The sequence below is a fragment of the Anas acuta genome, chromosome Z, assembly GCF_963932015.1.
Source record: "Anas acuta chromosome Z, bAnaAcu1.1, whole genome shotgun sequence".
Lineage (NCBI taxonomy): Eukaryota > Metazoa > Chordata > Aves > Anseriformes > Anatidae > Anas > Anas acuta.
In genome coordinates, this window is record NC_089017.1 from 73,701,180 (window position 1) to 73,720,135 (window position 18,956).

The window sequence follows — 18,956 nt, forward strand, 5'->3', positions numbered from 1 at the left end:
AATGTACATGCCCAGAAAGAAAAGCCATGCACAACCAAGATAAATATTCCAAAAATCATTTAAAAAAAGGTTACTAAACACTTTTTTTTAGGCCTATTGCTTCTTAGCGCTGTTAGGATGGCACAAATAGAAAAGACCGTAATAGTTTTAGAAAATCTGTAAGTGGTTCTTTGTCTTAATCATATGAATAGCAATTTACTCCCAGTCTGCATTTATACTGGAAAAGAAGTGACTATTCTGCTGCACCCCAGCAAGGAGGGGCAAACAATCAACACATGTATTTCTTAAAAAATAATATAGGGTAGTACAAAAACTGAGTGGATAAAGTTTGGTTACCATGTTTCTCATCAAACCTGGAGATACTGTACAAGTTCATAACAAATGGGATGTATTAATGGAAATAGGAAAAAAACACACTGGTAAGACAATAAACATTTATTGATCTTTGGCTTTAGAAATTGTCCTAGTTTGGATGTGGGAAACACTATATAAAATAATGGATTTGGTTTTTAAATCTAGAGTAAGTACTGTAAAACAATTTATCCTTCTACAGTCCACAAATGCAAGACATGCAGAGTACACGTAGGGATACTAAAATACTATATCAGCATCACTGTAGTAGACAATAAATGTCTCATATGGATCAATGCTTTACAAATGCAAGCAAGTTGATGGGGCAGTTGATATACAGCAGGTATCACAGTTCCTCTTAGATTTGCTGTGGTATTACCACTAGTACCTCATAAATACAAATTTATGAATGTGTGCATTACTAAAAAAAAATATGTAGCATTTCACCAGAATGACTAGGGGAATAAGAAAGTATAATCTTTCTTTCACTTAGCAGCATATATTGGTGTTAAAGGATTTAGGTTTTTAGATGACAAACCAATTCTTACTATTTTGACATTAATAAAATGCTGCCACATACATACTAAGACTTACCAAACAAGACTTTATAAAGACAGCTTTGTAAATGCTCCACAGTCAAATAATAAGCAACAATTTCTTACACACAGTGTAAGGAAGCGTTTAGCACACTTACTGGAGGAAGCGTTCCCAAACAGTGTACTACATACAGTATAGGTTGCTAAAGCCACTTTTTAGAGCTAAAAGCTCAAAATGGTTTCATAAGGCTTCCTTGGAGGAAGGCTTCCTTTGGTAGATTTAAACCAGTAACACCATTTCAGTTTACAAGCACTTCACATTTAGAGTGCATGATTAACTCGGGGCAGGCACCTACTGTTCCTTCACCTTCCCCCCCTCCACCTGCTGAATATGACTTGTCTCACCTTGAGTGCTCACCATGCTCAGAGGCAGGGAAGTAGCTTACAGGTAAGGATGACTTTACTGTTCTGTACCCCAAAAGCACTCTATGAAATTGGTACACGTAACTTGTGCATTTTCTTTGCTCGGTCCCAGACAGCCACGTTACAATGCAGCTTCTCTTGTACTCCCTGCACCCCAGATCCATGAGGATGTGGCGAACCTCAGTAGAGTCTTTCTGAACTCAGGCAGAACTACTTACCTGGCCAAAGTTTGCTGCAGAATTGGGGCATAAGTAATATCAAGGGTGTCACTAAAAAAACTTTGTTATACTGTTTCAAAGTTGCGCACACGTCCCTTCCTTCAATCATAAAAAAGGAAGAAAATAATGCATACGTGGCAGTGGGGTGTTACATTACCCATCAGGTAGTAGGCAAAGCTGTTAGAATATCACTGAAGTAATGCAAATGGAAAAGATTTCTACAAAATCTTATTTGCCTCCAGTGTTTAATAACGTTTACAAACACATAGACATTCTACATAACAAAAGCTTTATGGAAATAGTTTTATAGTATATCCCCTTTTTAGGACTAACAGTCCTTGCATTTTCTTTCCAAAAGCTGACCTTCTATTATTTAGCAAAAGAACCAGAAAAGTAGATGCAACAAATTTTAAGCATGCCTTTTACAGACCACCCATGTTTAGGCACTTCAGTCTATGGTGCACAAAAAGAATGCAATATTTCTGTACACTGTTTATTATTTGTAATAATTGCACCTAGGTATTATCCACACTGACTTTAAACAAAACAAAAAAAAGGAAAAAAGAAAAGGAAAGGAAGAAAAAAGCCAACAAAACCTCAAATACTCTTCAGCTTTTCCAACTTGTGCTGCACTCTCCTGTCCGTAAGTCCCAACGAACCCCTAATGCACACAGCAAATGCAATAATTTTTGACGCAGGTGATGCAACACTGGTCAGGAGGTCTATGTAATGCAACTGTCATCTAACACCACCTTCAGTGTGAAGCATGCCAATCATAACACTTACAAAGCTCTAGCTATAAAAATCACCTTGTATCAGTAATTTAGCAGAAGTAAGAAGCTAAAACATACATAAATAATACCAGAGCCTTGTCCATTTGGCAAATACTGAAATGAAGGATGGGGAGTCCTCTGCTTTGAGGTTTGTTGTAGTGTAGGCAGTATTATGTGCTTTTCTGTTAAAGACTCTTAACAAAGCAACAGCACTGAATTTATGTCTGGTCCCAGCAAGAGAGACATTAATTTAAAGTATTTACAACTTGGAGGATGTTCCTTGTGCAATCTGTAACAAGTTTATCTATGAGATTTTTTAGGCTTAGATTATTTGACAGCATGTTTACATTAATATTTGCTCACATAAATGGAATGACTGAAACATCAGACAAAGTTTCCTAAGATCACTATTACAAAATATTGCTCCATGTATTCTTCCTAGAAAACCTTACATACTAAGAACATATAGAGTGTTAACAACAGGACACAGGAATGACTGAAGACAGGGAAAACTAAAAGCGTCTGTTAACATGTCATGACATGGGGGTGAACCGTATTTTATGAAGTAAAATTTTTGGAGTGTTTTTTGTTGTCCTAGCTTTTTATCAAAAATACTTTAAATATGCATTCTTGAACATTAAAATAGACATGGGAAGCAGAATTTGATTTGTGAATAGAGTAAGTGAGCAAAGGAAAAGAGAACAAAGGCTGACTTCAGCAGAAGATATTTTAAGCCAGGTTTAAAAAAAAAAAAAGCTTATCAGCATAATAAAATAAATAAAAATGGCCTACTACTAAGGAGTTTCTAAAAAGCTACTTGTAAAACCTAGTTGTTTTTTGTTTGTTTGTTTTAATAGCAGAGTCACAAGGATAATATATTGAAATACTGCAAACCTGGACTTCCTCCCTTATTCTGAATTGATGTTGTGATAACGTAAAAAAAAGTTTGGTATTTACAGGGGGATTCCACAAATCAATATAAAACCGCATATGTGTTAGCACTCCAGCCTGGACACCTAGTTTTTAAAAAAAATTGAGTATAGAAGTATTTGACTTCTAGTTGCAGGCAATGGTATTAATGACAAATGAAAAGATGTTCCATAGTAAAAGGATTAAAAATAATTTCCATTAAAAATGCCACTGAAACCGAAGTAATAAAAACACATACAGAGTGGCATGCAAAACAGTGTGCAGCACAGCATAACTTTGTAGGCAATCCACAGCAAGAAACCTGAAAAAGTTCAGCATATACAGACTTCAATAACAGCAGCCTTTAAAAAACATGCTGGTCTCACTATCTCTTCCAGAGTGAAAACTCTTCTGTCTGGTATTGAGAATGATTACATTCTCAATAATTAGATACACCGTTGATTTTAGTACGTGCACTGCCAAAGACACAAAGCATGGCAGAGCTTTCAAGAAATCACTCTGCAGCACAGACTGACTACTCTGCATCAGCTTGTTCAACTAGATCAGGTATTTGGTTTCAATACTTGTTGTCTAGATGCTCTTTGGAGCAACTAATAGTGAGGTCAAAATATTGTTCTTAAATTATCATTTGGGATTTAGGACTTGGGCTGCAGGTACTGGAAAAAAGTCTTGTTTACTCATAACGGTAAACATTTACCTTTAGTATTTCACTTAAAATCCAAGTTACCTGCTTTTGCCCTCCGCTGTTAAGACTTTGCTTAGTCATAAATGAAAGATTTCTCCAAGAGAAATCCTATTTCCTCTGGCCTTACTTCGCTTCATGATTTCCCATTTTTACTGTGCACCTAGTTCTTCAGTGACAGCCAGAACATTCTAGTTACTTTGTAGGGCCAAAATTATCTGTGGGATGATTTTTTTGTGGCTAACACACACAAATTGTGTCACATGGCAAAACTGAAAGTATAATTTTTCAAAACCATTCAAAATCTCTCATGAAAAACAAGCTAGTGCTCAAAAGAATAGTTTTTTTTTTTTTTTTTTTTTTTTTTTAAGAATAAAAACGTACAGGGCATTTAACCTTGTAGGGCCTTCTGTAAGATTTCTATAGGTGTTAAGATACTTTAAATTTTCTATGCACTAAATCCAAGACCTCTGTTGCCATTTAGCTGTAGTTAGCCACAACACAGTAAACAAACTTGTAATTATTGAAGTTACTTGAAACCTCCGTACTTACTACCCATTCTGCACATTGAAATTATGCTACCTAATTGTTGTGCTGATGTATCTTGATGGCACTTTTGTTTGTTGGTGAGTTTGACTTTACAGTCCAGGTAAGGATACATCTCTATTCACTTGTCTTTCAGTATTTGCAACTAACAGAAGGGAAAGTGCAATTGCCACAGGATTTCTCGTTTTGATAATACCTGTTTCTCCATTATTACTACAGCTGTTGATTCTCTTCCAAGAGAATAAAAAAAAAAAACAGTTTGCATCCTTCAACACCTGGAAAATCCCAAACCTTGAGAAGGTATCAAAGGAGGACAAGTGCTGCCTGAGAACATCACCTGCAAAGTGGAAGAACAGGCTTGTTACAGTCCTATCTCTTTCCTAATCAATTCTCTAATCTTAGAAATCGAGCAAGTTACACTTGGAATAGAGTAGAATTGCATTTGGGTTTCCCTGAATCTTGCTGGAAGACCTGGATTTAGCACTATCCTAACTTTGTCTAAAGGGATTTCCATCACAGAAGTGCAGTGTTTAACCAACTGATAGCAGCTGGACTTCAGAGTTATTTAAACTATTTAAAGGGACTTATCCTGCAATGATAAATAAACTTCAAACCAAAAGAATAAAAAAATCAAAATACAAACAACATTAACTAATCTAGCTAGGTCATTTCTGTGTAGGTAATGTAGGAAAAAGCTGTGGACCGATGGAAAGAAGTGTCAGGCCAACAAGTCACGGTAATGGAGTGATAAAGGGAGTTCTGAATTCAGGAAAAAGGAAGAAAGAAAAAAAAAAAACAAAACAAAATGTTTACTCTTTGTGCAAAGAATCTTTCCTTCTAAAATCTGTCAGAAATGTAGTAGACGGTGAGGAAAAAGCAAGTATTTAAGAATCCTGAATAAAAATTACTAACCTCTCTGACAGGTTTTACCTGCTTTTCCATTTCTGTAAGCGGCTTTTTTTTACCCCAAGCTGCTGATAAAGCTCTCCAGGGAGGGGGTGTAGGGACTGGAGGAACCATTTGCCAGCTGCTGATTTAAAAGAGCTTCCTGAACAAGATACTTCTTGGAGGTTCAAATAATATTCATGGAAGTGAGGACTATCAAGGCTGCTGTTTTACTTTAAAAGTCATTTTTTGAATATATCAAGTAGCTGCAAAATGCACTGCTCACAACTATGGCAATATGCTCCCTCTAGCTTCACTGTCACGTTTGTTTCAAAGATGTTTATTGCTGTATGTTAGTTTTAGTAAACCTCCTAGACCTACACAATGATTAAATGAAACCAAAGACCACCTCCCGTTCAGATTAAATTGCTGACCAGAAGGTTGTCCTGTTCTGTAGAACAACAAAATGTGGAACAAGGGACAGAAGTGCTGATTCTAATGCTAGCAACATCCAGGTGCATATTTTCCATGTGATCTGTGCAACATCTGAAGAGCAAGGCAGTGTGCTTCCTCAACAAAAGCTCTGCTGATATACTTACAGTTCACTTTTACGAACTACAAGCTTTGAAAATATGTAGCTATGCCAAAGGAAACTGTTATCTAACATTATTTTTAAGTCTCCTCCAGTACTGGAAGTTCATTCCTGTCATTCAGATTGCAGCAATAGGATACATCTCATCCACGCGTGTGAGCTTTTTGGACCAAGTTCACAATCAGAATCAAACTGCACTGTATTGTTTTAGTATTCTCTGGAATAAAACATCAATATTGGATGCCTACCTATAAATTAAAAAGCTGACCTTACTGATTTTCATATTAATGGTATATCTTGAACTAACAGGTACAATACTTTCCCCAGTGCTATGATTCGTTATTCTATTCATCTGAATGACATTTCCTAGGAGCGTATCAAGACCTGAATCTATGAAGTCAAATGTTTTTTATGCTAATTCACACAGTTGAGTCTTTGTCCCTGTTAATTATGAAAGGTCGGTGTGAAAAAACAAAGCTTGCAGCACCAATAGCACTGAAATACTACACTGCAATGAAACCGTTTGAATCATGCAAGGTGTTTCAAGACATCCCAAATGCATGCAGTAGGTACTAGCTGGTGTACATAAATCTTCTCCTAGTAGCAGTAAATGCAATTTAATAAACTAATAAATAACTTAAAAGGCATTCAACATAGCAAGACAATTTATCACCAGCTTAAATTCTGAATTTTCTGCATTCATGGACATTTCGCTTTCCCATATGGCAGGTTTGCAACATATTAAATATTTAAGCTTTTCCATTTATAAATGCTTATATGCCAAAGCACAAATTCAAGAGAAAAAGAACAGTAACAGAAAAGTAGCCAGTATTAGTTAAAAAAAATAAAGCACTGAACTCTGCAGTGTAATATTAACATTTTAAAAAAGCTACTACATATGAATCCCCATTTTTGTTCTCCAATTACACAAAACATCTAAAACATTGTAATTCATTGTTTCACAACAGTTTTGATATGTAGGGTCTAACCCTTCACTGAAGCAAAACTTTTAAAGTTAATGCTTTGCTCCTCCTCACAATAACTGTTTATTACACAGAAAAATATTATTTCTGAGAGATATCACTTGTTACTATACGGCCAAGTTAACACAGATTACACTGGCTAAAGGAGACAATCTGACAGAGCTGGTATTTCAACGTTAACAGATGAAGTTGATCTCTTCTTGCAAAATAGCTTAAGTTCTTTAGTATAGCTAAGTACCTTTGTAGAGGCACCAAAATCAAATAGCCCTTTCAACTGAACTTTCAACGAATTTAATTTTCATTTCAAATGGGATCTTGAATTAACTAGATACACATGTATACCTCTCCCATGGCCTTGTAATATACATTCAACAATTTAAAATAAAGATTCCGTATTTTGTAACTTTCATATATATTATATATTTGATATATAATATATATTTATATGTACATTACAGATACATACACTCTTAGTCAGCAGGATTAAAGTGTTTTGAAATGTTTAAATGGTGTCACTAATCTACATCTATTATTTTGTGAATTCAATGGAATTTATCTATTACCTAAAAAGAAGAAATTTAAAAGATCCAAATGGAATCTGTGGATCAATATTAGCACCAATACAGATGGCCATTACTTCAAAATGACTGCAGGGACTGTATTATATATATATTTATATATATATATTGTTTATTTTTTATTTTTTTATTTTTAATAATTCCCCTCTCACTGTGCAAGCATTTCTGCATAATATTTAGGCAGCAATACCTGCCAGGTCCACACATTTATCTTATGTTAAATTTAAATTTTATACAACTTTTCTTACTGTAATATACAGTATCTCTGTTGTCCTGTTGGATTATTTCATTTTTCATGGAGAAAAGTGATCAACAGCTATCCAACAGAACATTTTAAAATCCCCTTTCATATTCCATTGTATGGCTCAGTTTCAAGATTTTACTGAATAGGCAGCCATCATCAGCATAACCAGTGCCTACTTCCACAGTTCAGTCACTGACAGCTGATTCTTAAAACACAAAGTGTTGAGGGTGACATCTTCTCAATGGAAACCAAGATACTCAGAGGTTGTATCTTTTCAACATGCCACCAACACCTGCCACACAATAATGTCGGTCTCGTTACTGTAATTGAATTAGTTACCTACCATCTCGGTAACAAAAATAACAAACCCAGTTGTAATTTTAAACATTTTAAGAATATTCACCCTGAGAACACAGAGGAAGAGTTTTTAAAAAAAATCTGATATGTTTTCTCTTCATATATAGCTTTCTTCTTTTATCTTCATCTCCTCTTGGGTACCTGGGTTTGTATCTAGAATTTGACGTTGTACTTATCAGTTGATCTGTTCATGCCACAGTCAGGTACTGGTGATAGAAAAGCCCAAAAAGGCTTGTAGAAAAGAGACAAGCAGCAACCCACCAGGTAAGGAAAGACAGGAGTCCCCGGAACAGGAGAGGAGTGAAAATATTCTTTAGGCTTCCCAAAGCCATTGTTATTTGTACTACAGTTACTTTCATCTTTCCGTCGGTGGGTGGAGATTCAGAATAAACTGAATTGGGAAGATTGTTTTCTACTGGAGTGTCGGAATTCAGTTCCGGGTAGATGCCCCAAGAATAATTACCTGTTAAAAAGTAACGAGTAACAGATTTTTGTAAAATTACATTTAAATTCTGCTCTAACTGTATCTCTCTATACATCATCTTAAATATGTTTCTACACAAACAAAATTGTAACTAAGTAAATACTAACTGTATTCATCCACATGACTTCCTGATCTAGTAAGTTATTACTTCCAAACTAGTAAGCTATTAGGGTAGAATTCATCCTACATTTTCACATCCTAACATCTGCATCTGAAACAGTTGCTTTGGGACCCCTATCAGCGCTGGGTATGATTAATCGTACCATATGTAGATGTCTGCTTCAAGATGGGATGAACTGCAGCCTAATAAAGACCATTTCTGCTGAAATTTTGCAAAAAGATTGCCAGATTGCCACGATTGCACAGCAAGTTGGGAAAGACATCCCTCATAAGAAACACAGTGACATCAGGTATTCCAGAAATAAAATGAACTCTATATCTTACATTTTCTTTTCAAAAAAACTGCTGATGATTGTAGAAATGGAAAAAAAAACTTTAACAGATATTCATAAAATTAAGTCAACAGTGCTTTATATAGCTCATTCAAAATAGTTTGAAAAAGGTGAATATTTCAATGGAAATAAACAGCTTAATTTGTTGTATTACACATTTTTTTCAGAAATAAACAAATTACCGTATCATTGACAGATGTCAAAAGCTGGAAGAGCAGAGGACAGCTTGACAGCCACATACCAGAAAATTTTAAATGGCTGGAAACCACAACCTATTTCTGGATTACAAGTACCCAAACAATCTAACTCTCCGCAGTAAACTGAAAATACAAAAGCCCTGTAGAGGACAGAACACGTGTTTGTTCATCATATTTTGCCTACCTAGTGTTTTCAGAAGCAGAGTTGTGTGAAGGAGCATCACCAATGGTGCAACATACTGCAGTGCAATTACACAAAGGTAATAGAATACCCGAGCCACCTGGGAACATAAAAGTTATTGGTGAGTTCTGGGTGATCAGACCAACCCTTTATGAACACATTCAGGAAAAACAAGCAATTTATTAAAAAACAATGCTTATGCATAAATGCTGTCACAAAAGTTTTCTAGCTTATTTCAGTACGTGATGTCAAAAGACCTAACAAACCCCTAGCTGATGAACTGCTGTTTCAGGACACATCAAATCCTGAGAGGGCACACTGAAAGGAAATAATTAAAAGCATATGTTCTGTTAAAACTAGCAGAAACAATTTTGCCTATGAGCACTGCATATTACTGTTCAAAGACTGCTATTTCAATACACAACAATCAAAACTAAATATATGATTAATTTTTCAAGTCCCCAGTGTTTTACAGACTAAATCCTGCTATATGAATGAAGTAGTAGTCACAGTCCAAGACTTCATCAAAAGTAAATGAAAATTTGGTAATCATTGCAGTTCCTTTTCAAAAGCAAGTTCTTCTAGTTTTAAAAACAATGACAAGAGGACTTGTCATTAGTAGATGATCAATAACAAACCATTTAAATGGAAGTTCTTTCAGATATACATTACGTCTCTTTGAAACCCACTGAGAATATTCCTGCACCCTGGTCCTTATTTCTTTAGACTGTTGCATTGCATATTTTATATAAGCTATTGACCTAAAAGACTAGATCAAATAAAGAAGGGAAAAAGTCATAAAATCAATAGCAAGCAATCAATGAGATAAAGCTAACTGGATTTTAGAGAAGAATAGAATACAGGGTGGCAAAAAAAGATGAAGGTAGATCTGACGTTTTTGGAAATACATCAAAACCTCAAAAGGGCTCTGAGATGAGCAAGCATCAAAAAACTAACATGAGAAGAAAATGTAGCAAAACACTGACAGAAGAATCATGAGAAATATTGTAAGATATCTGACGGAATATGATAAAAAAGTAATGATCAGTGCTGGAAGACATATAGAAAAGACTTTACTGACAAGAATTACAGGAGAAGAGAAAGCAAACTTGGCTAATAAGACAGAACTTAATTTAGTAGCAATGTCTTCTCATAAAAAGAAGACACAGACGTATTGTATAAACAGACTTAGGAAACACCATGTACGGAAGACATTATTGTTTTACGGATAGGACTAAAGCTCCCAAAACTAAAGCTGTGCATTCACAACAGCCTTCTGTCATACAGTTCTGTCATAACCAATTGTTGCTACCTCTATTTCCTAAGCTTTCCTCTGAAGCCAAATACTGGTCACTGCAACTAAAAATCTGAAGACAGTACAGCACCCTCTTCTTATGACTGTAGGATATTTGGCAGAGACATGGACAACAGGATTATAGGTAACAGTGACAACCCTAAAAGAAGAGTCTTTGTCTTATGACATATTCCTCCTGGAATAAAACCCCAAATCAGCAAGATCATCAAGCAGCACTATCATGCAACACTAGAAATCTAAAGTTTACTTTGCAGGCAGCATGCAACACCTTACAAATTCTACCTTCTTAATTCATTGATGGTTTATTTTATTATTTTTCTTTAAAAAATCCAATCTTTCCTATTACTTGCAACAGTATCAAGATGGGCAGTTTTATAGCTAGGCTAGCTCATTTCAGGGTGGCCTTACAGAACTAAATGTGTCTTATTTAATCCTGAAATATAACTAGCCTATCTTAAATTTTGCTGCAATTTAAAAAGCACAGTTTGATCTAGGTAACGGTATTTTGCCCTTCTATCTAAACCAGACTGTCCCGGTCTTCCTCCCTTTATATTGTAGCAACAAATCGCCACACACTCTGTGCACACACTCCCCAGTTTATTCTTATGCTGAACAGTAATACACCAAGAAGCAAAATGCTTGCCACAGTATTGTGAAGAACACTTCATGGAGAGGTATCTTCCAACAATGGATGAATAGCTTAAGACAATGTGTTTGCATAAAATAGCTTATACATCTCTCTATATTTTGGTTTACAGAATTTCTCAGTAACAATGCTTTTCTGATAGGAAATATAGTCTAGGCACCAGAGCTAAATATGAATGAAAATTCCAAGGAAGACACAACAAACAGGGAAAAACAGAATCTGAACAGAGCAATCTCTCCAAATATGTAACCATAGTCCCACTACACTTACCATTTTTTGTAAATCAACTGTACTTATTCTGCCAGCTTCTTTTTTCATCTGATCCACGCTTTTCTGGGCTAGATTCAGATAGGCCTGCAAATGACTGCGCATCATAGCCAACCGCAGAGCACACAACAGGATTATAATCCACAACCTCATGGTGTCGAATGTATCTTCTGACATTCTGTAGATTAAAAAAAGGGCAATGCTGTTTTCCGGAGGTCACCTACTGCTGCAGAGTTATTTGTTTGTATCTTCTGTAAAGACAGCTTCAAGCATATTGTCAAAAATACTTAATGCACATGTCCACAGTTATATAGATCATGTGCAAGTAATATTCACTTCCACCTCTGCTAATCTCTTTAATGTTACTTCTTAGTAGCCCTTTTACCGCATTAAATCCAAATTAGTATCCGTTTGTAAACAGTAACAGCTCTTAAATACTTGAATTTGAGTATGAAGACAGGACACTAAAAGCAAACTCTTTCATGTAACTGCAGTCTTTGAGATGCACAGCTCTGTACAGCAAATGTGTACTTCAGATGCCTTAGACACCTTGTCAGAGCACAGACCTAGGTGGTATTTCAGCCCTATGAAGAACATCGCCTTACTCTGCCAAAGAGATGTGAGAAGATAGCAGCTCTTTCAGAACCACCACCTTAGCATTCAACACTGTGACTCATTTTCTTCTAATACAACAGAAGCCTTTTAGAGCTCAGCAGTAACTTCCACAATACCTTTAATGAAGGATGCTATTCAATTTTCAGTCTTTCACCTTGCTAAAACTTTCACAGGGCATTACTTAGGCTTATGGCTTTGTCCTTAAAATCCCAGAAAGAATTTTTAAAGGGAATCTTACAAAGGTATGCTCTCTTTGCCCAAAGGCGGGTTCATAATGTAGTCCTTAGTGATTGGTTTCACCCACAGAAGAACCATAACTAGAGGCGCCAAGAAGTTTATATGTAGCAATGTTCTGAAATAAGAAAAAAAGGGGGATGTTATTAAATGAAAACAATTACCATACTGTTGAAACTGGTGATAGATTCAAAAGGATTAATCCAAACTTTAATATAGATGGAAAAGATAACTAATAAAATTACTTCCCTATATTTAGAAGTATGACATTTTTCAAAAAACAGTAATATTACATACTGTGAAATCACACTGACTGTGATTTTAAAAGTTCTCTCTGGAATAAATTTCAGATATCCTAACAGTCTAACCAGAAGAACTACATGCATTTTATTATATCACACTATAGTAAAAGACAGTTGTTGAAAATGTCCATACAATAGCATAATGCCAAACTGCAGTAGCTATTAGTTTTAATCTAGACAGCCAACATCTCAGATGGATAATTATGAAAATATGCTGCTATATTAAGATTTTTTTTTTTGCTTTATTAAAAAGGCACTCATATTAATTTCCATTATCTATGCAGACCAGGGGAAAAGTTCTCAGAGGTCAGAATACCCAGCTTAATGAAGAATTTTCTTAGGAACCTTGACTAAATGAAACTTGGTATTTACATTCAATTAAAGATACTCCTAAAAAAAAAAAAAAAAAAAGCTACTCCATGAAACAGCTCTGCATGAAACTACACTGTTAATGTAAAAGGAGTTCTCTGAGTACAAAAGAGACAATAGAATTTAAAAGGTGAAAAGTAGAGATTTTCTGGAGTTTTTCTTGAAATTAACCACCTTTCTTAATTCTTCACATAGAAACTGTCTGAACCCCATTATACTAAGTTTGCATTATTCAAATAAAACAAAAACAGTTATGAAACTGTTTACAGTATTGTAAATCTGGTAAATTTGTTAATGCAACACTTTCTCGCTAACAGAATTGGCTTGTCTGCATAGCCATCTCCAAGGACAGTTCTGTACTATAGAAAATATGAGATAATCCAAAGTTATTCTGAAAACACAATACTATTGATTTCAAGCAATCAAACTTCCTAAACCCATTAAAATGTTTGTGTTTCAGAAGATGTCACCTCACCATTTAAACCATTAGTTTCAGATGAAGAAATAAGCACTGAGAGTTATCCAGTGTTGCTAGGGAACTCGACAGCACCTAAGAGAAGTCCAAAGCATTTCAGTAACTTGTGAAAGGATTTCACCTGAGCTTCTAGTTACCTAAGGCATCCTACTGGGTTAATGGATTGGAACGTGCCAAACAGTGGCATGAACCCTGATCTGTTTATCTGAGGGAGAAAGGCTGAAGGACTCTCAAAGTAGGCTCTAGAAAATGAGTGAACATGTAGGAAAATGGTACAAATTGATTAGGACAACTCCAAAATATATACAGGGAAGCATATTTCTGCTAAACTAAAATCAAACTACTAAAATTAAAAGTGACATCAGACTATTTTTCTTCCGTTCTTCCCCAACATTTACTCCTTCTGTATATACAGAAGAATCACATTAATCATTTTGACTACGCTGTTGAAGTAGCAGTTCACCATTTACATTTTTTGGGGGTGGGAGTAAATGTTTTCTCTAAGTTTCCCATTCTGTAATTACAGCTTGTCCCGTGTTTTCTTTGGCAAAAGTATGAGCTTATATTTAACTGCAGAAAAAGGCATTGTTTTCCTGCACCCAAATTAGAGAGCTCTGTATCAATGACATGTCATCCTCATTTACTGTTCCCCTTTAGTCACTGCCAAACAACTGCAAACAGTCAATAACAACCTACCCACTGTTAAAAACACATTGCTAAGGACAAATACTGATCTCTTCAGGCCCATTCGAAGGTACCTCTCAGGGATGCTTCTTTGTTTCTAATTGCATTACCTAATCACACTGATGTCTAACCAAGTTTTAATCCATTCAGTGGAGTGGTTTGTTTGTTTTATATTGTTCCACTTGAACAGACAAAGTATTGCTAGACTTTTGAAAATAATTTGCTTGGTGCTGCACAATGTTATCTTCAACGATCAGTTGAATGTAATTCTGTCTTGTTAGACAAGATTTATTTTTCATAACCCCATACTAGTGATTATTAACTAACTGTTTAGTTGTTGATTAATGATAAGACGTCTTGTTTCAGATATTTCATATTTCTGCCTAGAATCTCATGTCCACAGATCAAGGAAGACTTTGGAAAATTATAGCATAGTCACAGAAAAGGCACAGAAAATTTTAAAATATTTATACATATAAAAATGAAAAACTGAGCAGTTTATTTAGCCAAAAAAGAACAGATTAAGAGCTGACTTGGTCACAGCCTACACATAGACAGAAATTTAACAGCAGCTAAAACAGAAGCCAACAGCCTGCAGTTTTAACTGGACGTATTCAAACTACAGTAAGCCTAAATCTACCAAAGGGTACTTAGTTAACAATGCACCAAGAGAGAAGGACCCACTTTGAACAGATTAATTTTTTAAGCTGGGCACTTTTTGGGAAAAAAAATAAAAATCTAAGTTTATGCATAAATAATTTTCATTTCAGAAAATATAATCATTCTCTTAGCAGTGGCCAGACTAAATAATTGCAATAACCCATGCCATCTATCAAATATCAAATGTCAAGATCCGTGAAAGGCATTTGGAGCTTGCACTCAACTAGAGAATGCTGAAGAGAGATAGTTAATTCTGAGAAAACATTTTACTACCAAACTCCAGAGCCGTTGAAAATTAAAATATTCCTTTAAAATGGTATTAAAGTCTGACCCTTATTAAATATCCAGGCCATCATAATGTAAGAAGCACAGAAATAATGAAAAAACAAATTTTAACTTACTTTCATTTAAAGTTATAAAAATTCAACAACTTTCTGTATGCTACTGTGATTTCAAACTTTATTAACAAAATTTTCATTGAGATTTAGATTCTCTTTAAACAGCTATTTTTTCTTTCATTTTTGGGGGGTTTGCGTGTCTTTTTTGCCTCAGATCTTTCTTGTCTTCCATAAATTTATTACCAGAAGCATGATGCCATTCTAGTTGGGGAGGGGTAGGAATGAAAAAGTCTAGAGCTGCATCCCTTTTTCCAGGCATTTATCTGAACTTCCAAACAGACATGATGGGGGAAAGGCATCAGTAAACAAAACATTCCTGGTGGAGCTCTCACAGGAGGAAAGGAAAGGAATCATCCTGTAACTGGGACTCTAGTTACGAGGCAAAGAAGTTAAGACTGGCAGAGCACAGGTTGACCAGAAAGAGGCAGGTGGCAAGTCTGCTGTAGATACAAAAAGCAGGCAGCAGCAGAAATCCTAGTCCCTACCTTCTTGTTGGAATAGTGTGGAATGTTTATTTTCAGACATTAAAGATTTAAGACTGAGTAGCATATACCTATGTGCATATATTTTCTCTTACTGTGTTATTTTTTCTGTTGCTAAATTCAGAGCATCCAGATGCATTTGAGCCAGTCGCAAGCCAGGGAATGTCAAAAAAGCACCAATAAGTGAACACAGAACAGCCAGGAACAATTTGAAGGTTAGTTTAGACACAGGACCCCTAAAAGAAAAGAAAGGAAATAAGCATTTTCTTGGGGAGGAAGTTGATGGGCGGGGTATCAGAGATTACTTTCAACTCAACAGTACCTAATATTTAACCAAAAAGTATTCTACAGTTTTACTCTAGAATCACTACAACCATTCAAGAACTAAAATCAAAAACAAGCAAGTCACCTGTTTAATTACTAAAGTGAATAGCAAACCTAAGGCACTTCCTACAAGATGTTAAATCTGTTAGCAGAGCAAAACAAGAAAAAAGGAGTAATTTGTTGTTAATTAAAATATAAAACTGTGTAAGCTACTGGAATGAATTCAGTGGTTATTTTTCTAAGAGAGGAACATACATATTACAGGTTTAAATGATCAAAACCAAAATGAATATTTTTATGATATACTACCTGCATTCTGCTTTTATCCATTGAAAAGCTCTGTCAAAATTATTGCCGCAGTTTTCCACAAATTTATAAAAAAATACGTGTCCAATTAACGTGTCTCTTCCAAGTGACTGTTTGTTTTAATGAATCATGCATTAAGTACCAATTACAGAAAAAAGTACCCAGGATGAAATGGATTATGGAATTAATAAACACTAGATTATACACAAAAACCAAGTGACTTATAAATGGATTAAAGAGAAACAAAACCAATTCTAGTTATCCACATGAGTTTTAGATTGGTAGTTTGCCTACATTACTTAAACTACCAAGAGACACCACCGTGAACTCAATCACTGCTGTAAGCAGCCGAAGCACTGCAAAAAGTTTAAAAATAAATGAACACTAACAGGAAAATTAATACAGAAGTTAGAAAATTTGCAATAGCTTAGGAAAACCAGAGTGAAGAAAGGTTATGAAATACACAGGATTCAGTTAAGAGTTTTTTATTAGATCACTTGTATCTAGAAATGCTACCTTTTCAAAGTAGGCAAAATTTGAAACTTCTGTTCTTCAGAAGTAAAGAAACCCCATAATTCTGGCATGGTACTTGAGAACTTCCGAGCAAGAAATTCAAAGCTGAGCTCCCACAGTAGTGACATACCCCATAAATGCATGTTAGAGCTGTTGTGCAAGGACTGTGTTGTAGCAGAAGTTCATTTTACAACACACAAAAGCTGCCTACAACAGCAATTGTATATAGAAGCAACATCACAAGCAACGGCACCTTTCTGTGACAGTCTAAACAAAACTTGGATATGCTATAGCAAGCAGATATATTGGTATAAGACGAAAACACTATTATAACTTGAAAATGTGACTGAAAGACAAACTTTACTCCTAACACCAGTTTTACTGAAAGCTCCATCTGAAGCTTTTGCACACTTACTCTCTTGCATACCAGAGCAAAAAGGTGTTTATCTTCTGTTTTAACCAATCTTTGCAAAACTGGAAGAACTGTCTAAGAGTGAAAAATTGAAAAAACTGAAAAATGTTTACAGTTTTATTTTTTTTTCCTTGCAAAGTATCAGGGTAGAAACCATTTCCAAATTAAAAAGAGAAAACAAAAAAGTAACAAGATACTTATGAATACTAAGAGATAGTTTTCACTAATAGTTTTCACCTCTTCACATTTTTAGAGGGATTGTAACCATGTACCAGAGCAAAGCATGCAAGACAAATGCTTGCTAAGAAAATCCAAGTGGTTCAGCTATAAATGCAAATATAATGTAGATCAATGTATTTCCAAAAACTTACTGTGATTCCAAACCCTGCTTTTCAAGAAACTGCATAGCACTTTCCGAGAAATTTGAGAATCCTGCAGAGACACATACATGTATTTTGTAACAGCACAGACACAGAATCCCTTTTCTTGAAATAAAATGCTACATAACAGGACATCTTTTGAAAAGTACTCATATACTAGCATAATTCTTTCGGTCTGTGAAAACGTCTCTTAATTCATGCTCATTAACTGTACAAATATCAACATCAACACTGACAAACTTAGCACTTTTTTTTTTTTCTGTAGAGAATATTCACTTTAATATGCAAGGCAAAACAGGTCAAAAATAAGGCAAAGAAAAGAAAACAACCTTTCCTTGGAGGTGAATATAAACAAACAACCCACAATTATCACAATACTTAAAACAAAGCAGGAAAAACATACAGGATATTCTTAAGAGTATGTATTCCAAAGCAAGTGCATCACAAACTGAGTTAATATTAACATAGTTTTTCAGAAATTCCTAAGAGACTCGAAATTTTTCCAGTCATTCAATGAGTAAAGCCATTACAAACACTAAAGAAATGAGTTACCTGATTCCAGCCCAAACTCTAGATAGTTTTCTGTCACAATCAAAATTGCCATCGCTTTCACAAAGAAGAAAAAGCCAAAGGTGACGCAGACTGATCTTTCACCTCCTTCCTCCACTTTGAAATAATGGGTGGTCAATGAAAACAGTACCTTACTACACAAGAAAAAGGTCAAGGAAAATTAAGTTTGTAATATAACTACATTTAAGAATTTTAGAAACCACAACACATTTAAGAAACCAAAAATAAAACAATTGTTATTTTCAACGTAAAATATCAACCCAAATGAAAAGTATTCCTAACTACATAATTCAAGATGTAATACATGTCAATTTCAAAAAATCAAAATCTTACTTCTAAATGCAACAACTGTAATCGCACGGAAGTGAATAAATATATTTTTAACCAGAGATGAGCCATAGATGTTCTTCCAGGACACACAGCTCTACAGTGTACATGCAAACAGCAAGGAACAGGATGCTCCAACAAGCAGTTCTATCAATAATGGGATAAAATTTCTCTCATTTCTAAAAGGAGAGAATTTCTACTCATGAGAAGTAGGTGTTTGTCTTCTGCCTTACAAGAAATCGTGACAAGTGCCACAGGACTGCTG

The 18,956-nt window shown here is 35.1% G+C and overlaps 1 protein-coding gene across 2 annotated transcripts in view; it reads right to left on the bottom strand.

Annotated features, from left to right (window-relative positions):
• Nucleotides 1–420: 420 nt before the first annotated feature.
• The window catches only part of TMEM161B (transmembrane protein 161B), a 44,160-nt gene continuing 25,624 nt past the window's right edge, over nucleotides 421–18,956 (bottom strand). The window contains exons 6-12 of one of the 2 annotated variants that reach the window (XM_068666273.1): nucleotides 18,347–18,498; nucleotides 17,786–17,846; nucleotides 15,955–16,095; nucleotides 12,494–12,607; nucleotides 11,644–11,818; nucleotides 9,416–9,512; nucleotides 421–8,561 (exon numbers count right to left, since the gene is read on the bottom strand). In XM_068666273.1, coding sequence (XP_068522374.1) covers nucleotides 8,287–8,561; nucleotides 9,416–9,512; nucleotides 11,644–11,818; nucleotides 12,494–12,607; nucleotides 15,955–16,095; nucleotides 17,786–17,846; nucleotides 18,347–18,498 — 1,015 coding nt within the window. In that variant the 3' untranslated portion in view covers nucleotides 421–8,286. The remainder of the gene's footprint in view (nucleotides 8,562–9,415; nucleotides 9,513–11,643; nucleotides 11,819–12,493; nucleotides 12,608–15,954; nucleotides 16,096–17,785; nucleotides 17,847–18,346; nucleotides 18,499–18,956) is intronic. The other variant, XM_068666274.1, reaches the window with a different exon arrangement.